The sequence below is a fragment of the Diachasmimorpha longicaudata genome, chromosome 14, assembly GCF_034640455.1.
Source record: "Diachasmimorpha longicaudata isolate KC_UGA_2023 chromosome 14, iyDiaLong2, whole genome shotgun sequence".
Taxonomy (NCBI): domain Eukaryota; kingdom Metazoa; phylum Arthropoda; class Insecta; order Hymenoptera; family Braconidae; genus Diachasmimorpha; species Diachasmimorpha longicaudata.
The window spans coordinates 4,334,356-4,350,562 of NC_087238.1; the positions used below are offsets into that span (position 1 = coordinate 4,334,356).

At 38.0% G+C, this 16,207-nt stretch overlaps 3 protein-coding genes across 6 annotated transcripts in view; 2 read left to right on the forward strand and 1 right to left on the reverse strand.

The window, feature by feature from the left end:
* Nucleotides 1-16,207, reverse strand: part of LOC135169098 (calcitonin gene-related peptide type 1 receptor) — a 60,832-nt gene that overhangs the window by 20,897 nt on the left and 23,728 nt on the right. For all 3 annotated transcript variants that reach the window (XM_064133820.1, XM_064133822.1, XM_064133821.1), the window contains exon 4: nt 10,871-10,981. In XM_064133820.1, coding sequence (XP_063989890.1) covers nt 10,871-10,981 — 111 coding nt within the window. The remainder of the gene's footprint in view (nt 1-10,870; nt 10,982-16,207) is intronic.
* On the forward strand, nt 1,275-5,580 carry LOC135169095 (esterase B1-like). Of its 2 annotated transcripts, none has more exons than XM_064133816.1 (8): nt 1,275-1,679; nt 2,229-2,517; nt 2,760-2,945; nt 3,015-3,217; nt 3,632-3,788; nt 3,867-4,226; nt 4,778-4,922; nt 5,060-5,580. In XM_064133816.1, the coding sequence occupies exons 1-8, from the start codon at nt 1,545-1,547 to the stop codon at nt 5,217-5,219; spliced, it is 1,635 nt and encodes a 544-aa protein (XP_063989886.1). In that variant the 5' UTR covers nt 1,275-1,544; the 3' UTR covers nt 5,220-5,580. The 2 variants fall into 2 exon arrangements, with proteins under 2 accessions (XP_063989886.1, XP_063989887.1); XM_064133817.1 differs by having other exon boundaries at nt 1,282-1,679; nt 3,873-4,226.
* On the forward strand, nt 6,290-10,722 carry LOC135169094 (uncharacterized). Its single transcript, XM_064133815.1, has one exon. The coding sequence runs from the start codon at nt 6,676-6,678 to the stop codon at nt 10,273-10,275; it is 3,600 nt and encodes a 1,199-aa protein (XP_063989885.1). The 5' UTR covers nt 6,290-6,675; the 3' UTR covers nt 10,276-10,722.

Here is a 16,207-nt window from a genome sequence, read left to right on the forward strand (position 1 = left end):
GTACCTTCGCAATACCAGAGATTATTCAAACATTGTAGCAAATTGTTTATTCATCTACTCAAACAAAAGAAAAATGATAATTCATTCCAGTTGAATCCGGTTTTTTGCATCTCGTGCGTATTAATATTCAACAATTTGCATTTATATGTTGCAGTGTCACCAGTTAATACAAAGTCATCATTTGACGCGAACTCTTGAGAGACTCCGTAATAAGGTGCATCGTGGGAAAACCATCTCAAGACTTCATTCATTATATAGTAATAGTTCTATTACATCTGAGTGAGTGGAGAAGGAAAAACTTCAGTATGAAGAGGAAGTTTCGTATTTTCTCGCAACTTGAGGCGCTTCTGCTACCTGCGGTGCAGTAAATTATCTCTCGTTTGTTTATTACGGGTGAGAAGGTATTTTCAGTGGAGGGGATAATCCGAGTGACTATTCCGGGTTAAGAAAAAAAACATATCTATTGAGATAATAATTTACCTGTTTACGTAATCATTTTATGGGAAATTAGATGAATTGACAGATTTTTTAAATTGAGTTTTTATGATTTTTCGGCGAACTTATTGTTTACGATAAAAAATTATGTTTCAGAGGTAGAATAGCATTTTTACTACTGACAATCTGTTGACAGTTGATTAACTCTCTAACGTGAATTCCACTATCTTCACTCTATGGCCGTTAAATCGGAGTGACAATGTCTTCCCTCAAACGTTGCACTACTTTACTACTCTTTTCATCTTGAATGGGAAAATAAATTTTGATGGGAATTTAGTGGAACCACCAAAATTCTTCCAGTTGATCCCGTCAAGACATAAGAAACAAACCAGATAATAATAGTTTTGTTTCATTTTTTAATGTTCCCTTAAAAACATTAAACGAGATAAGTTGACTTATCACTTCAGTAGAGTTTTTCTACGTAGATATCTCTGAATCTAAGAGAGATATCGGCATTTTTATAATAACCTTTATCGTAGTACTCAATTAGCTCCACAAAAAAGATGAGAACAAAAATTTTTCTATCTTCCCTAGATTTCGAGTTATTCATAAAAAACGAATCAATCAAAAGTTATGTCTCAGTCTACCACTTCACAACGGACTTCCATTATTGTTTATAATTATTTAAAAAATATTGTTGAGCTTCAGTCATCTGTAAAATTCAACCCGAACGAATTTCGAGGTAAATACAAATTACTTGCATCAAATTCTTCAGTAATGTAAGAAAACATAACATGATTCCCAGGACCTTGACCCATATCTTCGAATGACCTGTTAACCGTTCGCTGGCCTATTCGCAGATAAATTCTGCACCAGGCTACGCTACGCAGACAGTGAGAAGAGTTCGTGTGCGAAAACAAGTCCTCAGTGAGTGGTGGGGGCCGTCAACGATTTGCACGACAGGACAGGAACAGCTTTTAAAAGTGCAGCAATGAATAGAGACGAGTCTAGACTCTAGAGTACAGTGTTGTGTCGCTCTCTGTTCAGTTTATTTTACATAAGTTTTGGGTACGTCCTTTGCTTGTGCCACCAGTCGATTTCTCATTAACATGGACAATCTCCAAGTTGAAATTGATACTGGAAAGTTAAAGGGGTCCAAAGAGACCAGTGTCTCTGGGAGAGAGTATGTGGCATTCAAAGGAATACCGTACGCTGAACCACCAGTTGGAGAACTTCGTTTTGAGGTGATTTGAGTTTTTCGTTTGAACGTTGCACTGAGAGAAGAAATTATTTTTGTTAAATAATTATCTACTGGAGAGAAGCACTTTAATTGTTTGGTCCAGGAGATGATCATGTTCGCTGGAACCTTCGAGGAAATCCTCCAATAATGGAGAACATTTAAAAATTCATTAAAATTCTTTCGTTTAGGACACGAAGAGAAATTATCGAGGAAAACTCTAGCAAAAAATATGAATTCCTCTTCGTTTTAAATTCCAGACGACATATATCTGTCAAACGTAAATAAAATCGTCTTCTGGCTGCGGCATTTCAATTTTCCCCGATCTCCATTCAAAAAGTTCACTCCCAAAATATTTAGAAAATGGTTCAGAGTCTGAATGGGGGACTGAACTTTTCGTAAAGCTCTTTTCACTCTTTTTAATTTTCTCGACAAAAAATACGCTCATAAAAGTATTTTCCATTCACCAGACCCCGCAATGTTTATTCAATAGCCAACGGGGGAGTGTGTTGACTCGGCTCATTCCACTGAATTGAATTTTTGTCGTTTAAAATAGGATCCGCGACCACCTCTGAAGTGGACTGGTGTGAGGGAGGCTACAAACTTTGGTGACAATTGCGCCCACATAGATCCAATAATTCGTGGTATAACGGGAAGCGATGATTGTCTATATCTCAATGTCTATACAACATCGATCCACCCACAGATTCCAAAGGCCGTTATGGTCTGGATTCACGGAGGGGCGTTTGTCCTTGGATCCGGTGATGATACCCTTTACGGACCGGATTATCTCATTGATAAAGATATTGTTCTGGTTACAATCAATTACCGTGTTGGGATTCTAGGTGATTTTCATTGTTAACACAATCCAGTTCTTTACTCAGAGCATTTTAGAAAAATTTACCACAGATTATATTTATTGTTTAACTCTGCAAGTTTTTATAAAAAGCCTCGAGGGCATACTTTCCCTAAAAATGTAAAAATACTGATTTGCTTTCATTAAAAAAATTTTATAGGAAAAGGAATTCATGGAATTTCAGTAGAATTTTTTGAAGAATTTTTATTAAAGATTTTAATGAGATTTCAGGTTTTTTGAACTTGGAGAGTGCGATTGCGTCGGGTAATCAGGGCCTGAAGGATCAGGTATTCGCTCTGCAATGGGTAAAACGGAATATCGATAGATTTGGTGGAGATTCGGGGAACGTTACGATTTTTGGAGAGAGTGCTGGAGGGGCGTCTGTTCATTATCTGACTATATCTCCTTTAGCACAAGGTATTAACGCCACAATTTTGTTTCCCATAGTGTACACACCGGGTACATACATAACCGAGCTGTTTGCAGGATTATTTCAGAAGGCTATTATACAGAGTGGGTCGGCTATAAATCCATGGGCCAGGGTACCAGGATCACCCAAGCGATATGCTATCCAACTTGCTGCTTTATTAGGGAAGGAGACCGATGATCCTGCGGAATTGTTGAGGTTTTTGAAGAGTGTCGATGCGCGAGAGTTAATACAGGCACAGGCGAAAATTCCCACGAAAGATGTAATAACAAAATTTTTAATCACCAATTATTTTTAATTGAATTCCTCAATTTACCGTAAATTCAGAGGAAAATATTTTTATTTAAAGTTTTTTATTTAGGGATTTTTTTCAAGTTATATATTCAATAAATTAATATAATTTATTAAACGAAATCGTTACATGACGTTTGCAATTATTTACAACTTTTTTAAAATTAAAGAGAATTTTTTAATGAGGAATCGTTCCAGTAAATTCGTTATATAATTTTTTTGATATTTTCTCTAGTAACTTTTGAATAATTTAATTTATTAATTATCAAAATAAGTAAATAGATTGATATAAACTTGAATGTCAATTGTAGATAATAAATTCGTCAATCAATCGAGTCAATAAACCCCAAGTGACTTTAAAATCCTCAAACTGAATTGTTCCCAGGATAAATTGCATTTCCTCAATCCATTTGGACCAGGTGTGGATGCACTATCAAAGGATCCATTTCTACCAATACCCCCAGAGGAGGCCATCAAATCCGGCATCAAAGTACCCTGTATGATCGGTTACATGAACGATGAAGGCTTGCTCGCTCTGGGAGGTACAATAAATTCGTGTTACGAAGTCTCTCATCACAAATTTATTTTCAATTTGCTTCTTGGATTAGTGTAATCATGAGTTTCAGGGATATACACCGATATTGACGGTGGTACGCCATCCAGAATCGGTCCCGAAAGATTCACCGAGATTGATGAGAACTATCAGACGTTGCTGGTGCATCCGATTGCTGCAAAACTCTATCAGGAGAGGAACTTTTCATTGGCCGATATCCGGAGAATATACTTTGGCAATGAAAAAATTTCCATGGAGACGGTCCAGAAGTTTGTGGAACTCCAGGGAGATGCTCAGTTTCTCTGTGGTATCCACGATGTCCTCGACATCCAGGTTAAAACGTCTAAAAGCCCGACGTATTTGTACAAATTGGATTGCGACATGGGAATGTCACAAATCAAATTATTCATGAATATTACTTTGCCTGGTGAGTTCGTGCATTTTATAAAAAAGTTCAGTTCCCCCTCGTGATTTCGTTAGGGAATTCGGTGTGTTAATTTCGATAGAAATATCCGGTGGAAAATATTCTAGCGACGGAGTTGTATAGACTGGGGAAAAATTTCATTTCACTCATAATTTTTAAGTTCAACATAATTTTCACCTCTCAAATTGCATTTGGTTCCTCTGGGAATTTTTTCATCTGAAAATATTGCACACAAAATATGAGAAGTCATATTCATGATAGAAATAATTATTTCCCGAATGTAGAAACTTTTTTTTCTCTTTTATTTTTTTCATTTAGAAATTCATTTTTATTCGTTTCCGTCATTCGAAAAATGTGCACTAGAATTTCGCAATTTTCGATTAAAATCCTTTTGTCTAACAGATCGAGGCGAATATACAACCGAATACCATGAGAACTTGACCCGAAAATATGAAATTCAACAGATTATTGAATTATTGAATTCATACAGAAAATAATGCAACATCACCTCGGATCCATAAATTTTCTAACGCTAAACTGTTTTCATTTTTAAGGCACCTGTCACGGTGATGAACTTGCCCTGCTGTTCTGCGCAAAAATATTCCAGAAATTTGGGGCTGAACCTCCAGATACTTCCGGTGTCCAGCAATTACTTATTCAGCGTTTCACGGAGATGTGGACGAACTTTGCCAAGACTGGGTAATGTTAAAGATATATCTCTCATAATTTTACGGGGACGTGGGGGAGGAAAACAACTTTCGTGATGTTGTGCATATAAAACTTTCCGATGCATTACAAGTTAAGGAGAAAATATAAATGGATTATTCATATTTAAGGAACCCAACACCGTCGACATCTCAACTTCTCCCAGTTGTGTGGACCCCCGTTACAAAGTTGCACGAGTACGAGTGTCTGAAAATTACAGACAGTCTTGAGATGATCAAGGAACATAACATTTACCAACGGATGAGATCAAACTTGAAGAATAAATTGTAAAGGTTTTAATTGCTAGATTTTAGGTGTCAACCCACGCCATTATACTCAAAGAGAAATTTGTTCCATTTATGACGCGCGAACTAATTATCGAAATTAGATTACTGATTTATGAGAAAATTAATTAATATTATTTGTGACATAAAAACGATGTCCCACTTGCTTTAAAGTCATAGTATAAATAATAAATTTATTAATTGTTAAATGACTGAATATTTAATTGTTTTTATCAAAATTTTATTTACTGCTCACGATTTTCGAAAAATGAGAGCTCGTTATTGTTGTAATGTTCGTATTGAATATTTTCAGATACTGAAAAATTATGTGTATTTAACACTTTGAATATTAAAAGAGGTTCCATGAATCAATACATTCCTCTCATTAAAAAAAAAACCTTGAAAACAATTACTCCCCGTAATTATGAATTAAATCAATTATAAATGTAAAATAGAAGGAGAAAAGGTGTCCAAGGAATATACGCAAAATAATTCGCAGACCTAATAATTTTTTAACATAATCAATTCAGAACTCAGTAAAAACTGTCGACAGTTTAGAATAATAACAATTGGAAAAAAAATTCTCACAAAAACTTCTCGACAGAATCATGAATTTACCGCGTGATGAATATGAGTCAGTCTGAGTCATAATGCGGACGACATAAAAAAGTTATTAAAAGTAATTAAAATTCTATCGAAACCAACTCATGTTACTAATTCACTGAGTTACATCATCGCCTGAAATATTCGACAATTCGATGAAAATTGGAGAAAGTTTACTAAACAAAAAATGTCCTTTCGCCGGAAATAAATCCCCGAATCATTATAAATTATTACTGTCCAATAAATATTATTGAATTATTATTTAAAATGTTCAGAAATACCGAAAATATTTCTGATTGTCAATACCGATAGCATCAGTGCCTCCGGTTGTATTGTTCACGCGAGTCCAAAAATAAACCTGATGCCTCACGATAATTCCACAATCAAAGAATACATTGACAACCGCCTCCTCGATACATTCCCACACATATAAAGTTTGTTTATCTTTTCGACGACTACGTGATATTGAGCATGCGCACGGGATGTGGACAAGGCAGTTGGCAACTTCAGTTCGTAGTGGTCGTTATTCTGTTTCGTCTTATTCCATCGGTTTTCCCCCAATTACACTTCCCCCGTGAAATCCACCCCAAAAATAATATTCCTCCTCTATTTCCAATCAATTCTAATCAATTTGTGGGGGCCTGAGTGTTGAATACAAGCTCTCATCGCCCCATCACCCGGGGACAAGTCTAGCTGTCAGATAAGCCGGTATCTCATCCCCAGAAGTTTCCAACAGCATCAGAGAAAAAAATACGACAATTACCTCTCGCGATTGTGGAGCACATCATCCGGATGCGAATGGAACACACCCCCATTTCCAAGAAGACACCCTGAAGTCATCGAGAGCAACATAACCTCAAATGGACTCGCCGTACCTCGAAGCGATCCAGGGAATTCCTGGATCAACGCCAGGTGAGAAATACAAATCTCTGAATGAAGCAGCAACGTCAGTTAAAAATTTAAAATTAAAAAATCCGAATATCGATGCAATCGCTGCGATCAAGTCCCTTGGAATACCCGATCCCCTGATACCCCTGGTGCATGTTGAAGTATCGAAAAACCTCGGGGACCCGGTGGGAATAATCGAGGCACTGAAATCAGAGGATGAGATTGTCTTTGAACGTGCACTCAAGGCTAAGTGGTTCTTTGATGGCAGCAAACCTGAGATAACTAATGGAAAATATTTCGATGAGCACCTTTTTCCTCATGTGTCATTGAACCATCGTGGGAAAATCGTGAAGAAATTATCCGTCCATTTGGCATTCCAGAGTGATGATAAATCGGAAATAGCAGAAGGTTTTTATGATGGATTGAACGAAAAATATGGTAGAAAATTGGTGGAGCCTCTGCTGATCGCCTGCAGCGAGAAATTTATTAGAAAACTCATCATCGAAGAGCGGAAATTCGGCCTCAGTATGCGACTGATGAAGATTATTTATGGGAAGTATCCCAATGTCATAATCGATTTTTTGAAATTGAGTCAGTGTAAGAAGCTTCTCAAGCGCACTGCATTCGTGGTAAATCTTCTTGATTACAGGGATTTTTTGCCAATTTTGTTGAAGCGAAATTTCAACACTTTTATTGATATAATCGAGAAGCATGAGTTCTCGTTGGGGATTAGTTTGAGCCGAAAACGAGTTGAGTTGCTTATGAAACAGGGACTCGATGAAATTATTCGTAGTCCCCGTAATTTTCTACCCATGATGCCGTTGAGGGTCATGGAGAAATTAACAAAAGCTCAGTTTACGTTGATGTTCAGGAATATTTTTCATGAGGACAGATGGCACTTCAACTTCGAGTACATTTTTGGACTTTTGGAGTACTATCAGGAGGACAAGATGGAGCTGTTACTGTCGACCTTTGAAGAGGTTTATGGGGTGAAGCTGTTGGATTGTGAGGAGCAATTGATCGTGGAGGTTCTGAGGGCACTTCCTCCCGAGGAGAGGGCGAGACAGGCAAGGAAGAAGCTGGAGAAGGATGAGGACTGGCACCTTAACTGGGACTCCGAAAAATCCTGGAGGTGCTATCTCCCCGTGGAAGAGTCAATTCCCATGATCAAAGCGCAGATTAGCAAGAGCTCGGATATCGACGACAGGAAGAATTTTCTCAAACTGATGATCTTCACTTGCGCTATTAACAAGGATGAGGGGGCCCTCCTGGAGATGTTGAAGTATATGTATGCGAGGCATAAGAACGAACAGGGGTGGATGCTGTTGGAGGTTTTGGGAAGATTGATGGAGAATTTTCAGATACAAAATCTCAGTGATGAGCATTGGAGGGTTTTGGATGACTTCATACGTTTGTTGCACGTTAAGGATGAGCTGAATAGCAGAGTTACCGTACCGCTGGCTGTTATCACGGCTGGTATCCACTTCAAGCTCATTCATGAACTCCCAATTGATGATAAAATTGATTTTCTCATCCAATTGTACCCCAAACATTGGAGTCCTACCTGGAATATTTTGACTGATTATCCCGATTATGAGCGAAAATGTCTGGAGACTTTCCTGAATATTATTGAAACAAAATATCCCGAGAGTCGTATAGATATATGGAAAGAAGACGGATGGCGGGGTATGGTGGTAAGCCTGGTGCAGGCTATCTACAATTTCAACGAGAGAAACTCGAAGAATCGAAAATCAAAACTGGAGAATTTTTCGTTGAAGAGCTACCCGTGGCTACTAGAAGCTGTTAAGAAACTTCTTAATGACATAAACCAAGAAAAATGGGTGATCTCAAGACTGCTGGACACTCTGGAGAAAGGGGAGAGAGATGTGTGGGAGTCTCTAGTTCCGAATAGACTAAAGGGACCTGTAATCAACTTTCGGTCGGCTGAGGTTCTCCGTGTTCTCAGGAGAAATCCAAAGGAGATACTGGAAAATTGGGAAAAATATCTCAAGGGACTCCAGGAGAACATCTTCACTAAACTTTCTCAGAGATTCTTCAAAGCGTGTCGTTGGCACCAGGAATTGCCGATTAAATTTTCAAATAAATCTGTGATTAATATTAAGACCAACAACGACTCCTCGAACTTCATTGTTCTCGCTCTACTGTACGATGGGAGCACGTTCGAGCGAGTGATAACTCCGTTTATACCCAAATCTTCGAAATTAAATCCAGAAGACGCGAATGCTCGAGACGATTTTATCCTGACCTATGGAATACCCCGGTCATTGAACTTGGTGATTCCACCGGTATCACCTGACGTTGTTCTCAAACTTTGCGTCGGGGACTACATTCATACAGCTGTTAACTGCTTGACAAATATCGGCCGAAGGGTATCAGCAGACAAAGTCATTCCCTTCGCGATGAAATTAATGGAGAGGGGTGTGTCCATCAAGAAACACGGCATCAGGTTGTTTGTGCGTGTCGGAACGATCGATGAAATCAGAATTTTGTTGACGAATTTACTGAGGAATGAGAAGCATCGATCCATTCGGGCTATTGTGCTTGATAAAATAATGCAGATGTTCAGGGATGACCCGTGTCAGGAGAATTGGGGACTCCTGCGCGAGGCTATTGAGGATCTTCGGGCTGATGACGATGCAATCACCCCCATGACCAACATCAGCAATGTTCCCGATGAGTTTGTCACTGATTATACGAGATTGATGCTCGCTGTGATAAGGAAACTTGAGGGAGCTGAGGGTGGACTCACCAGGAAGCAGGTTGTAATCAGATGCACCGAAATAATACATTCAGCTGTTAATGTTGATTATGCTGTCCCGGAGGAGCTGCATGAATTCATACTGAAGAATTACTACGCTGATTTATCGCAACTGGGTTTTGATTCCTCTATCGGACTGACTGATTACATCGTTCAGAGGTTTTTGGGGACCGCCGAGGATAAGTTGGAGAGCCGTGTTCAGTATCTTACCGGTCTGTTGAAGGAAATTATTGAGAAATACTGGGACGTTCGGGATGAGGAGAGGAGGGTATTACTCGGTAATCGGATGATTAATCAAGTCACTCGTGAGTTCATGTGCCTACAGTTCTCTCCAATGACTGAGGTCATTGAGCAGTCGCTGTTCAAAACTTTCTTTTCAATTCTGAAACCCTCGCAAGAGCCAACTTCGTATTTATTTCTAACTTACGCGTCAGTGTTCGAGGTGACGTTAACTCCCAGTGATTTTGCTGAGAAAATTATAGAACTCTTGCCGATTATTATTGCGGTCCTTTCCAGGGAGTCACTAGCCCTCATAGCTGATGTTTTACTTTTGTTCGTGAATGAGAGGTTTGGCGGCCGTGACTGGCGACACCATGCGCTGAGTTTTGTGGAGAGTCTGATCAAGTTTGAGAATGAGGATGCCAAGATTCTGGCGTCGATGATGGTGGGGCACATGTCGGCAATGATGGATGAGCCCAGATTCTGGAGAATCGTGACGAAGTTGCAGAAATATCCGCATCCGGGCGTCATCGCGAATGTTTATATGAGTGTCAACCGATGGATAGATGTTTAATGCGGGACGTGGGGAGTGTCAGTTTTTTTTGCAGTCAGAAATGCTGGAGGAAACTATTTTTTTTTGTTGAAAAATTCGGAGATTTAGTGGAGAAGAATTTTGACATGTAGAAGTAAAGTGTTTATATATATTTTTTTATGAAGAATATTGTATTTTGGATATTCAATGGTAAATACACAGTCGCAATTTGCTATTTTTGAAAGCATGAATTGTCTGGTGGTGAGTTAATTATGAGCGATTTGCGAAGAGATATCTAGATTTGTTGAAGTTGATTACTCGTTTGAAGCAACAGATATTAAATATTCTATTGGAATATTTGGGCGATTTTTTACAGGAATTTGCTATTTTTGAGAGCCAGTCTCGTTCCATAAAATTATGCACAAAGATAATGATTAATCTGTTACAATGAATGTTGATTTTTTATAATAAAAAATATTGTATTATGAATTTTTGAGAGATTCTACGATTAATTCTACTGAGAACCACGTGGACTTATTGGACTCGTTCGCAGAATACTCAGTCTTTATTCAAAAAAACCCCGCAATCTCCGTTTCTCCTGAAATATCCTATTTTCAAAGGAATCCGTTCTACTCACATGACTCGTCAAATCCGGTGATGAACGAGGGACACTTCGTGAAGACCTTCTGACCCGCCGGTGTATTCGGCCAACAAGACCATCCATCAAACAGTCCAGGGCAATAAGGTTCTGCAAAAGAAAAAAAATATTATCCAATTGCGATTAAATGTAAATACCGATCTCGATAGTAAATTTTATGGCTGTAAATAAATAGGAATTGTATCCACAGAGATGTCGGTAAGTATATGGGCACTTCAATCGGGGGAAAACGATCGAAATTTACGAGCATCGGACCCACAATCCTCTCGGCTTGATCGAATATCCTTAAGTGAGAAAAAAACGCATTTTCGTCCATCGTTCGCTGAGGGAAAACTATGCACGTGAGATCGGTATATCCAAAACTGATGGTTATATTGAGATTCACAACGCCAGGGTGACAACGTGCCGCTCCTCACCCTGGAATAGCTGAGGGGATGGGGGAGTGGGATTCCGAGGGTGGGATTTACGACCAGATTCAACGTTCAATTTGTCTTAGCAGGTGAATTTTATCGTCGACTCGCTGAGGGTCCGTCCACATTCTGGAACAGGGAGCTAATGAAATAATTATGAGAATCATAACTTATCTGACCGGGTTAATTGGACAATACAATAAGTTATTTTTTTTTCTTCGTTTTCCTCGGGGAAATTTCGGAGGAAGAGGGGGTGCAAATAAAGAGTAATTTTTGGGTGAAGGACAGACAGAGATAGAGAATTTAATTTGTTCATTGAACTCTTATTGGAAAGGGACATATTTTATTTCGATGGAAATCCAAGGGAATGGTCGAGAGCATTTGCTGGAGTTTTGGTGGGGAGTTTGTTGTTGTGGGAAACGCAGTTTTAGAATTAAGTGATTTTATTAATTTTCTTAACTTTATTTCAAGAATTATTTTAAGAACTGATAACAAATCGTGGAATCGTTAAGGTTTGTTATGGCGGAGATAGCATCGGTATGGGGTAAAAACCTTACTAGAATAATTTATATTTCCGGTAACATGAGGTGGGGTATCTAAAAATTGAACTCTAGATTTAGGTCAAAATGTTATATTTGATTGAATTTGGACGACGTTTATTTTCCACTGCCAGTTTGATTACTATCTCAATTTTCTTGGAATGCCAGTGATAAAAATTAGATTATTTTTATTGTTCTTACCCCGTCATAAACTCATAATTCCAAGAATTTAATTTATAAATGTGATTCTTGTATTATTATTATCCACGGAAAGTCCTTCATAAATTCTGATAGCAACGATCTCCAATTGCTCCACTAAATATATCAATTTTTATCGCAAATCGAGATAAGTTGACTCATCTCTTAGTCTCACCCGGTTATTAATCAATATCTCCGAATGTAAAGGAGATGACGAAATTTTCATAATTATATTTATTGTAGCTCTCAACCCCCTCTACAAAAAAGTTTATAATCAACATTTTCTCATTTCCCTTAGATTCTGACATATTCATTGAAAACCGGTCAATAGTCTACAGTGACTTATCCCTTTCTTTGACTACTTCGTTACTGAATGGGCATTTTTTTGAAAAAAGACTTCAAAAGACACTATTGTACACAAAAAATCAATAGAATTCAATTTATCCACATATATTGCATTCTATCCTATTGATTTTTTTCATATAAATTTTGCATTCAACATTTTTACAAAAGAAGCGATCCAATATGCTGAGCAACTCCTCCAATAAAATCGCCCAAAAACTTAAATTCAGAAACAAATCAAATTTCCTCCAGAAATTTCGTACATATGAATCAATCCATGTCAATTCCCGGTTCTATTGGCACCAAAAATTGCCTGAAATAAGTTAATGAAACAAGTCAATGCACACAAAGACCAATATTCATTTCATTCAGTAATAATCGTAACACTTAGAAGGAATGGCTTTACGCGTTGATATTTTTCAGAGAGACAATTCCAAAGGAAAAGGACGTTCAATACCCCCCCGGGTGTACAAGAACTTACGGTGGAGATGTCGAGAGCGCCCACTCGAGTTTCTCAGCGTTTTCGTTTTATTGAACAACTTGTTGAAACGACAAACTCCCTATTGCTGAGCTCGGGGTTCGGATTCCCCTTCTCTTTTCCATTTTTTTTCACCCTCATAAATTCCACCCTTTCTTTTCGTTTCCGGTAACGATGATTTAATATTAATTCATGTTCAACTGTTGGATGAATTTACGGGGGGTTTTTCCTTCATCAGGGGTATGCAAATAACAGCTTTTGCCCTCGTAAGGTGGGCAAAGAGAAAAGTTGGGTAAAAATAGTGAGGAACATTGTCAGAAATTTTATCGTGTGATAGACAACAGGGGAGAGAAGTTGTGATTGAATGTGGGATGAACCAGTTAGTAAATAATTACATTGTTATTAATTTTAGTCTTTCTGGATGGATTGGAAGTAGATGTAATGGAGGAGGCATTAAATATTTCCATTTTTTAAATTTTTATTTCCTGCAGAAGGAATTGTGGCAAAAAAATTGTTTGAATGATCTGACAGGTTTTTTAAGGTTGACAATATTGATCAATTATGGACTCAATTGTGGAATAATTTTTGAAGAATTTTTTTTTACAGATCAAATGGTAAACGACAGAGGTCTAGTATAAATTCCCTAGCTCAGTAAATTTTTCCGAGTTGGGAGACGAATTCACGAGTCGTCTCACAATTTTTTAAGCTGAATTAGAGTGAAAAAGAGCTGGGAGTGGACTCCACTCCACAATAGCTAGATTTGTTCGACGATTTTTCTCCCCCTTTTTTTTTTCTGTACATGCAAAAACCCGGAAATCTGGGTTGAGATATGTTTTCAGGATTGAGGATGAGAATGCCACGGACATTATGCAGGAGAGAATCTCGCACGTCTCTCGTCTTGTGTTTTATACGGGAAGTACTCGAGTGTAATAAGAAATTCAATACAACCGGATTATGGGATGTATTTCCCTTTTTTTTAAATTCCATTCTCTTCGTAATTCCGGTTGTCGGGGGGTTGGGACATTACGGGAATCAGCGTTTTCTCTCTTTCTCCCTCTCTCCCTCTCCCTACGGGGGGATGTTTCCGCATAATACGATTAAGTTTGAAAACTTTCCTGCGACTCCTTAAATTGAAAAATTCCTGACGTATCGAATCCATTCCGGAATATCCAATCAGTTGACTCGGTTCTGTCTGAGTTGACATCTGGGTTCATCAAGTGGCCGAGTTTCGGGGTCAATAATTAGTCCTGGGATGTGGTATCCTGTTTCTGAGGGATCGAGAGGTCGCTTTGTCCGGAGGTACTGTCAACTTTACTAATTGCCAGCGAGGTGAGAACATCATCCAACTTTATGCTTCTGATGACAACTGCGAGGAATTTTCAATATCGATTGCCATCAACTCGCATTAACGTGAATTTTACTGATGTGTTCACCCTTCGGGTTCACAATTTTCATTTTGAGAGAAGGAAGAAGGGACATCAGAGTAGATTATCTTGAGATATTTTTAAAAAAAAGTGCAGAACAACTTTTATTTTTGTTTCTTTACAAAAAAATCTTCAGAAATTAATTTATTAGATATTTATTAGATATTTTATTAGATTTTTTATTTAAGACTCGCGAGGTGGAGAATCCATCGACGCCATGTTAATCGTTCAATACCATCGGAACGAGAGAATACTCGCAAGTCCCCTGTTTCTGTCATTTAACAAAAACTCATAACAATGAAAAAAAAAAATTGACATTTTGCTTTGGAACCCATAATTTTCCTCCTTGACCCCACCCGACTCTTTATCAGTAATAATTAACACCGGTAAACTCGTTAACAAGTGAATCCGAACCCTCTCTAGCTGGTTGCTTCAAAGCTTCTTAATTATCTCCACCCACGTGGCCAGTATTTTTTTTTAAACAAAACATCAGAGGTCTTGTGTATCGCAGGAACATAACAGGTCTTCCTTTCCTCAGAGGTGGTTTTCATTATTAGAAATTCACAGTGGGCTTCTGTTTTCCAGAAGTTCCGCCTCCCACATCCAATTTGTATTAAACATCAAGTATTTTTATTTTATACAACCGCATATTTTTCTCCCACTCGGCGAATGCCGAAATCCAATCTTCTGGTCCATCTGGGTTCCCCTTTGGAAATAGGAAGATGGAAATGTTATTTGAGTCGTTTGAGCTTCTCATTCCTTCAACCGGGGGTTTTATAAACGGCTCCTCGTGATTTCATTCTGATTCTCCTTTCTATTGCTTATTTTATCAGCCATTGGAGTCGATGGAAGTGCAGGTCTTGGTTAAATAACGGGTAAGTAAGTAATAAATCAATATTTTTAAAATTATTTTTGGAGAATCGATGGTGGATTTTAGCAGCACTTTAGCTTTTTAAGAAAAGACCCCATGATTTTCCTTAAATAAAAAAAGAAGAATTTTTTACAATAATAGTTGAAGAGCACAAATATGTGGATATTTTCCATAAATTTATATTTAATTTTCAACTCGTTAAGAATGTGTAGAATATTATTATTTGCTAATTTCCATTAAGCTATTATCAAGAATCAGGGAGTGATTTATATTGTCATTCAATTTTCTATTAATAATTCTGGAGGCTCCCGATTTCCTATCGTCGTCTATTCGCATTTCCTCTTAATTCAGGGGCCTATTTAATTGCATTCGAGAAATTGATGAAGACCGATTGATTGAGAGATTGATGAGTCTTGCGGACAGAGGTTGCACGGTGAACGCAGCTCATTTCCCGCGATTGAGAGATACCCCAATTACCCTGATGTTGTCTTACCCCCCACGCATTCTTCATCCTCCACCAATATGACCAGTGTCGAAATTGGCGAAAAAACAGGGGCTGTGATCAATCGGGTGGGAACCGACTGGGGGAATGACGTGTGTCATGCTCTGGGGGATCACACGCTGATGATGTTGATTGAGAGGAACGCAGAGGGAAGTAAAAATAAATTCAATAAAAATTGCGTATTTTTTCGCAACGAAATATCGTCCAGGAAAATTTTGGGAAACTCCTACGGATTTTTTTCAGACCATCCCTTACTGAATTTTTGCTGAAAATATTTCTCTATGTGTTAAACTCGATATTAAACAATTAAAACATCAGTGGACCCCAAAATCGTGTGATCAAAACGTTTTATAATAGTGTCAATAACTTTTTAAGTTCTACGTCGTTAAATAAATGAAAAAAAATATATCAATCAAGAAAATTTCACAAATTTTCTGTATTTTTCTTCATAATTTTCTCTCACGTGTCCCTAGCCTTCTCAATTAATTAATCATGTTGGAAACCCCCTATTGCACCCCCACCCCATTATTCTGAACCGCATAATTTAATCCA

Excerpts from the sequence above, each read along its gene's own strand:
- LOC135169095 (XM_064133816.1), top strand. The coding sequence starts at position 1,545 with ATGGACAATCTCCAAGTTGAAATTGATACTGGAAAGTTAAAGGGGTCC. Across the intron at positions 3,218-3,631 it reads CGAAAATTCCCACGAAAGAT|GATAAATTGCATTTCCTCAA; the intron begins GTAATAACAAAA and ends AATTGTTCCCAG. Across the intron at positions 3,789-3,866 it reads AGGCTTGCTCGCTCTGGGAG|TTTCAGGGATATACACCGAT; the intron begins GTACAATAAATT and ends TGTAATCATGAG.
- LOC135169094 (XM_064133815.1), top strand. The coding sequence starts at position 6,676 with ATGGACTCGCCGTACCTCGAAGCGATCCAGGGAATTCCTGGATCAACG.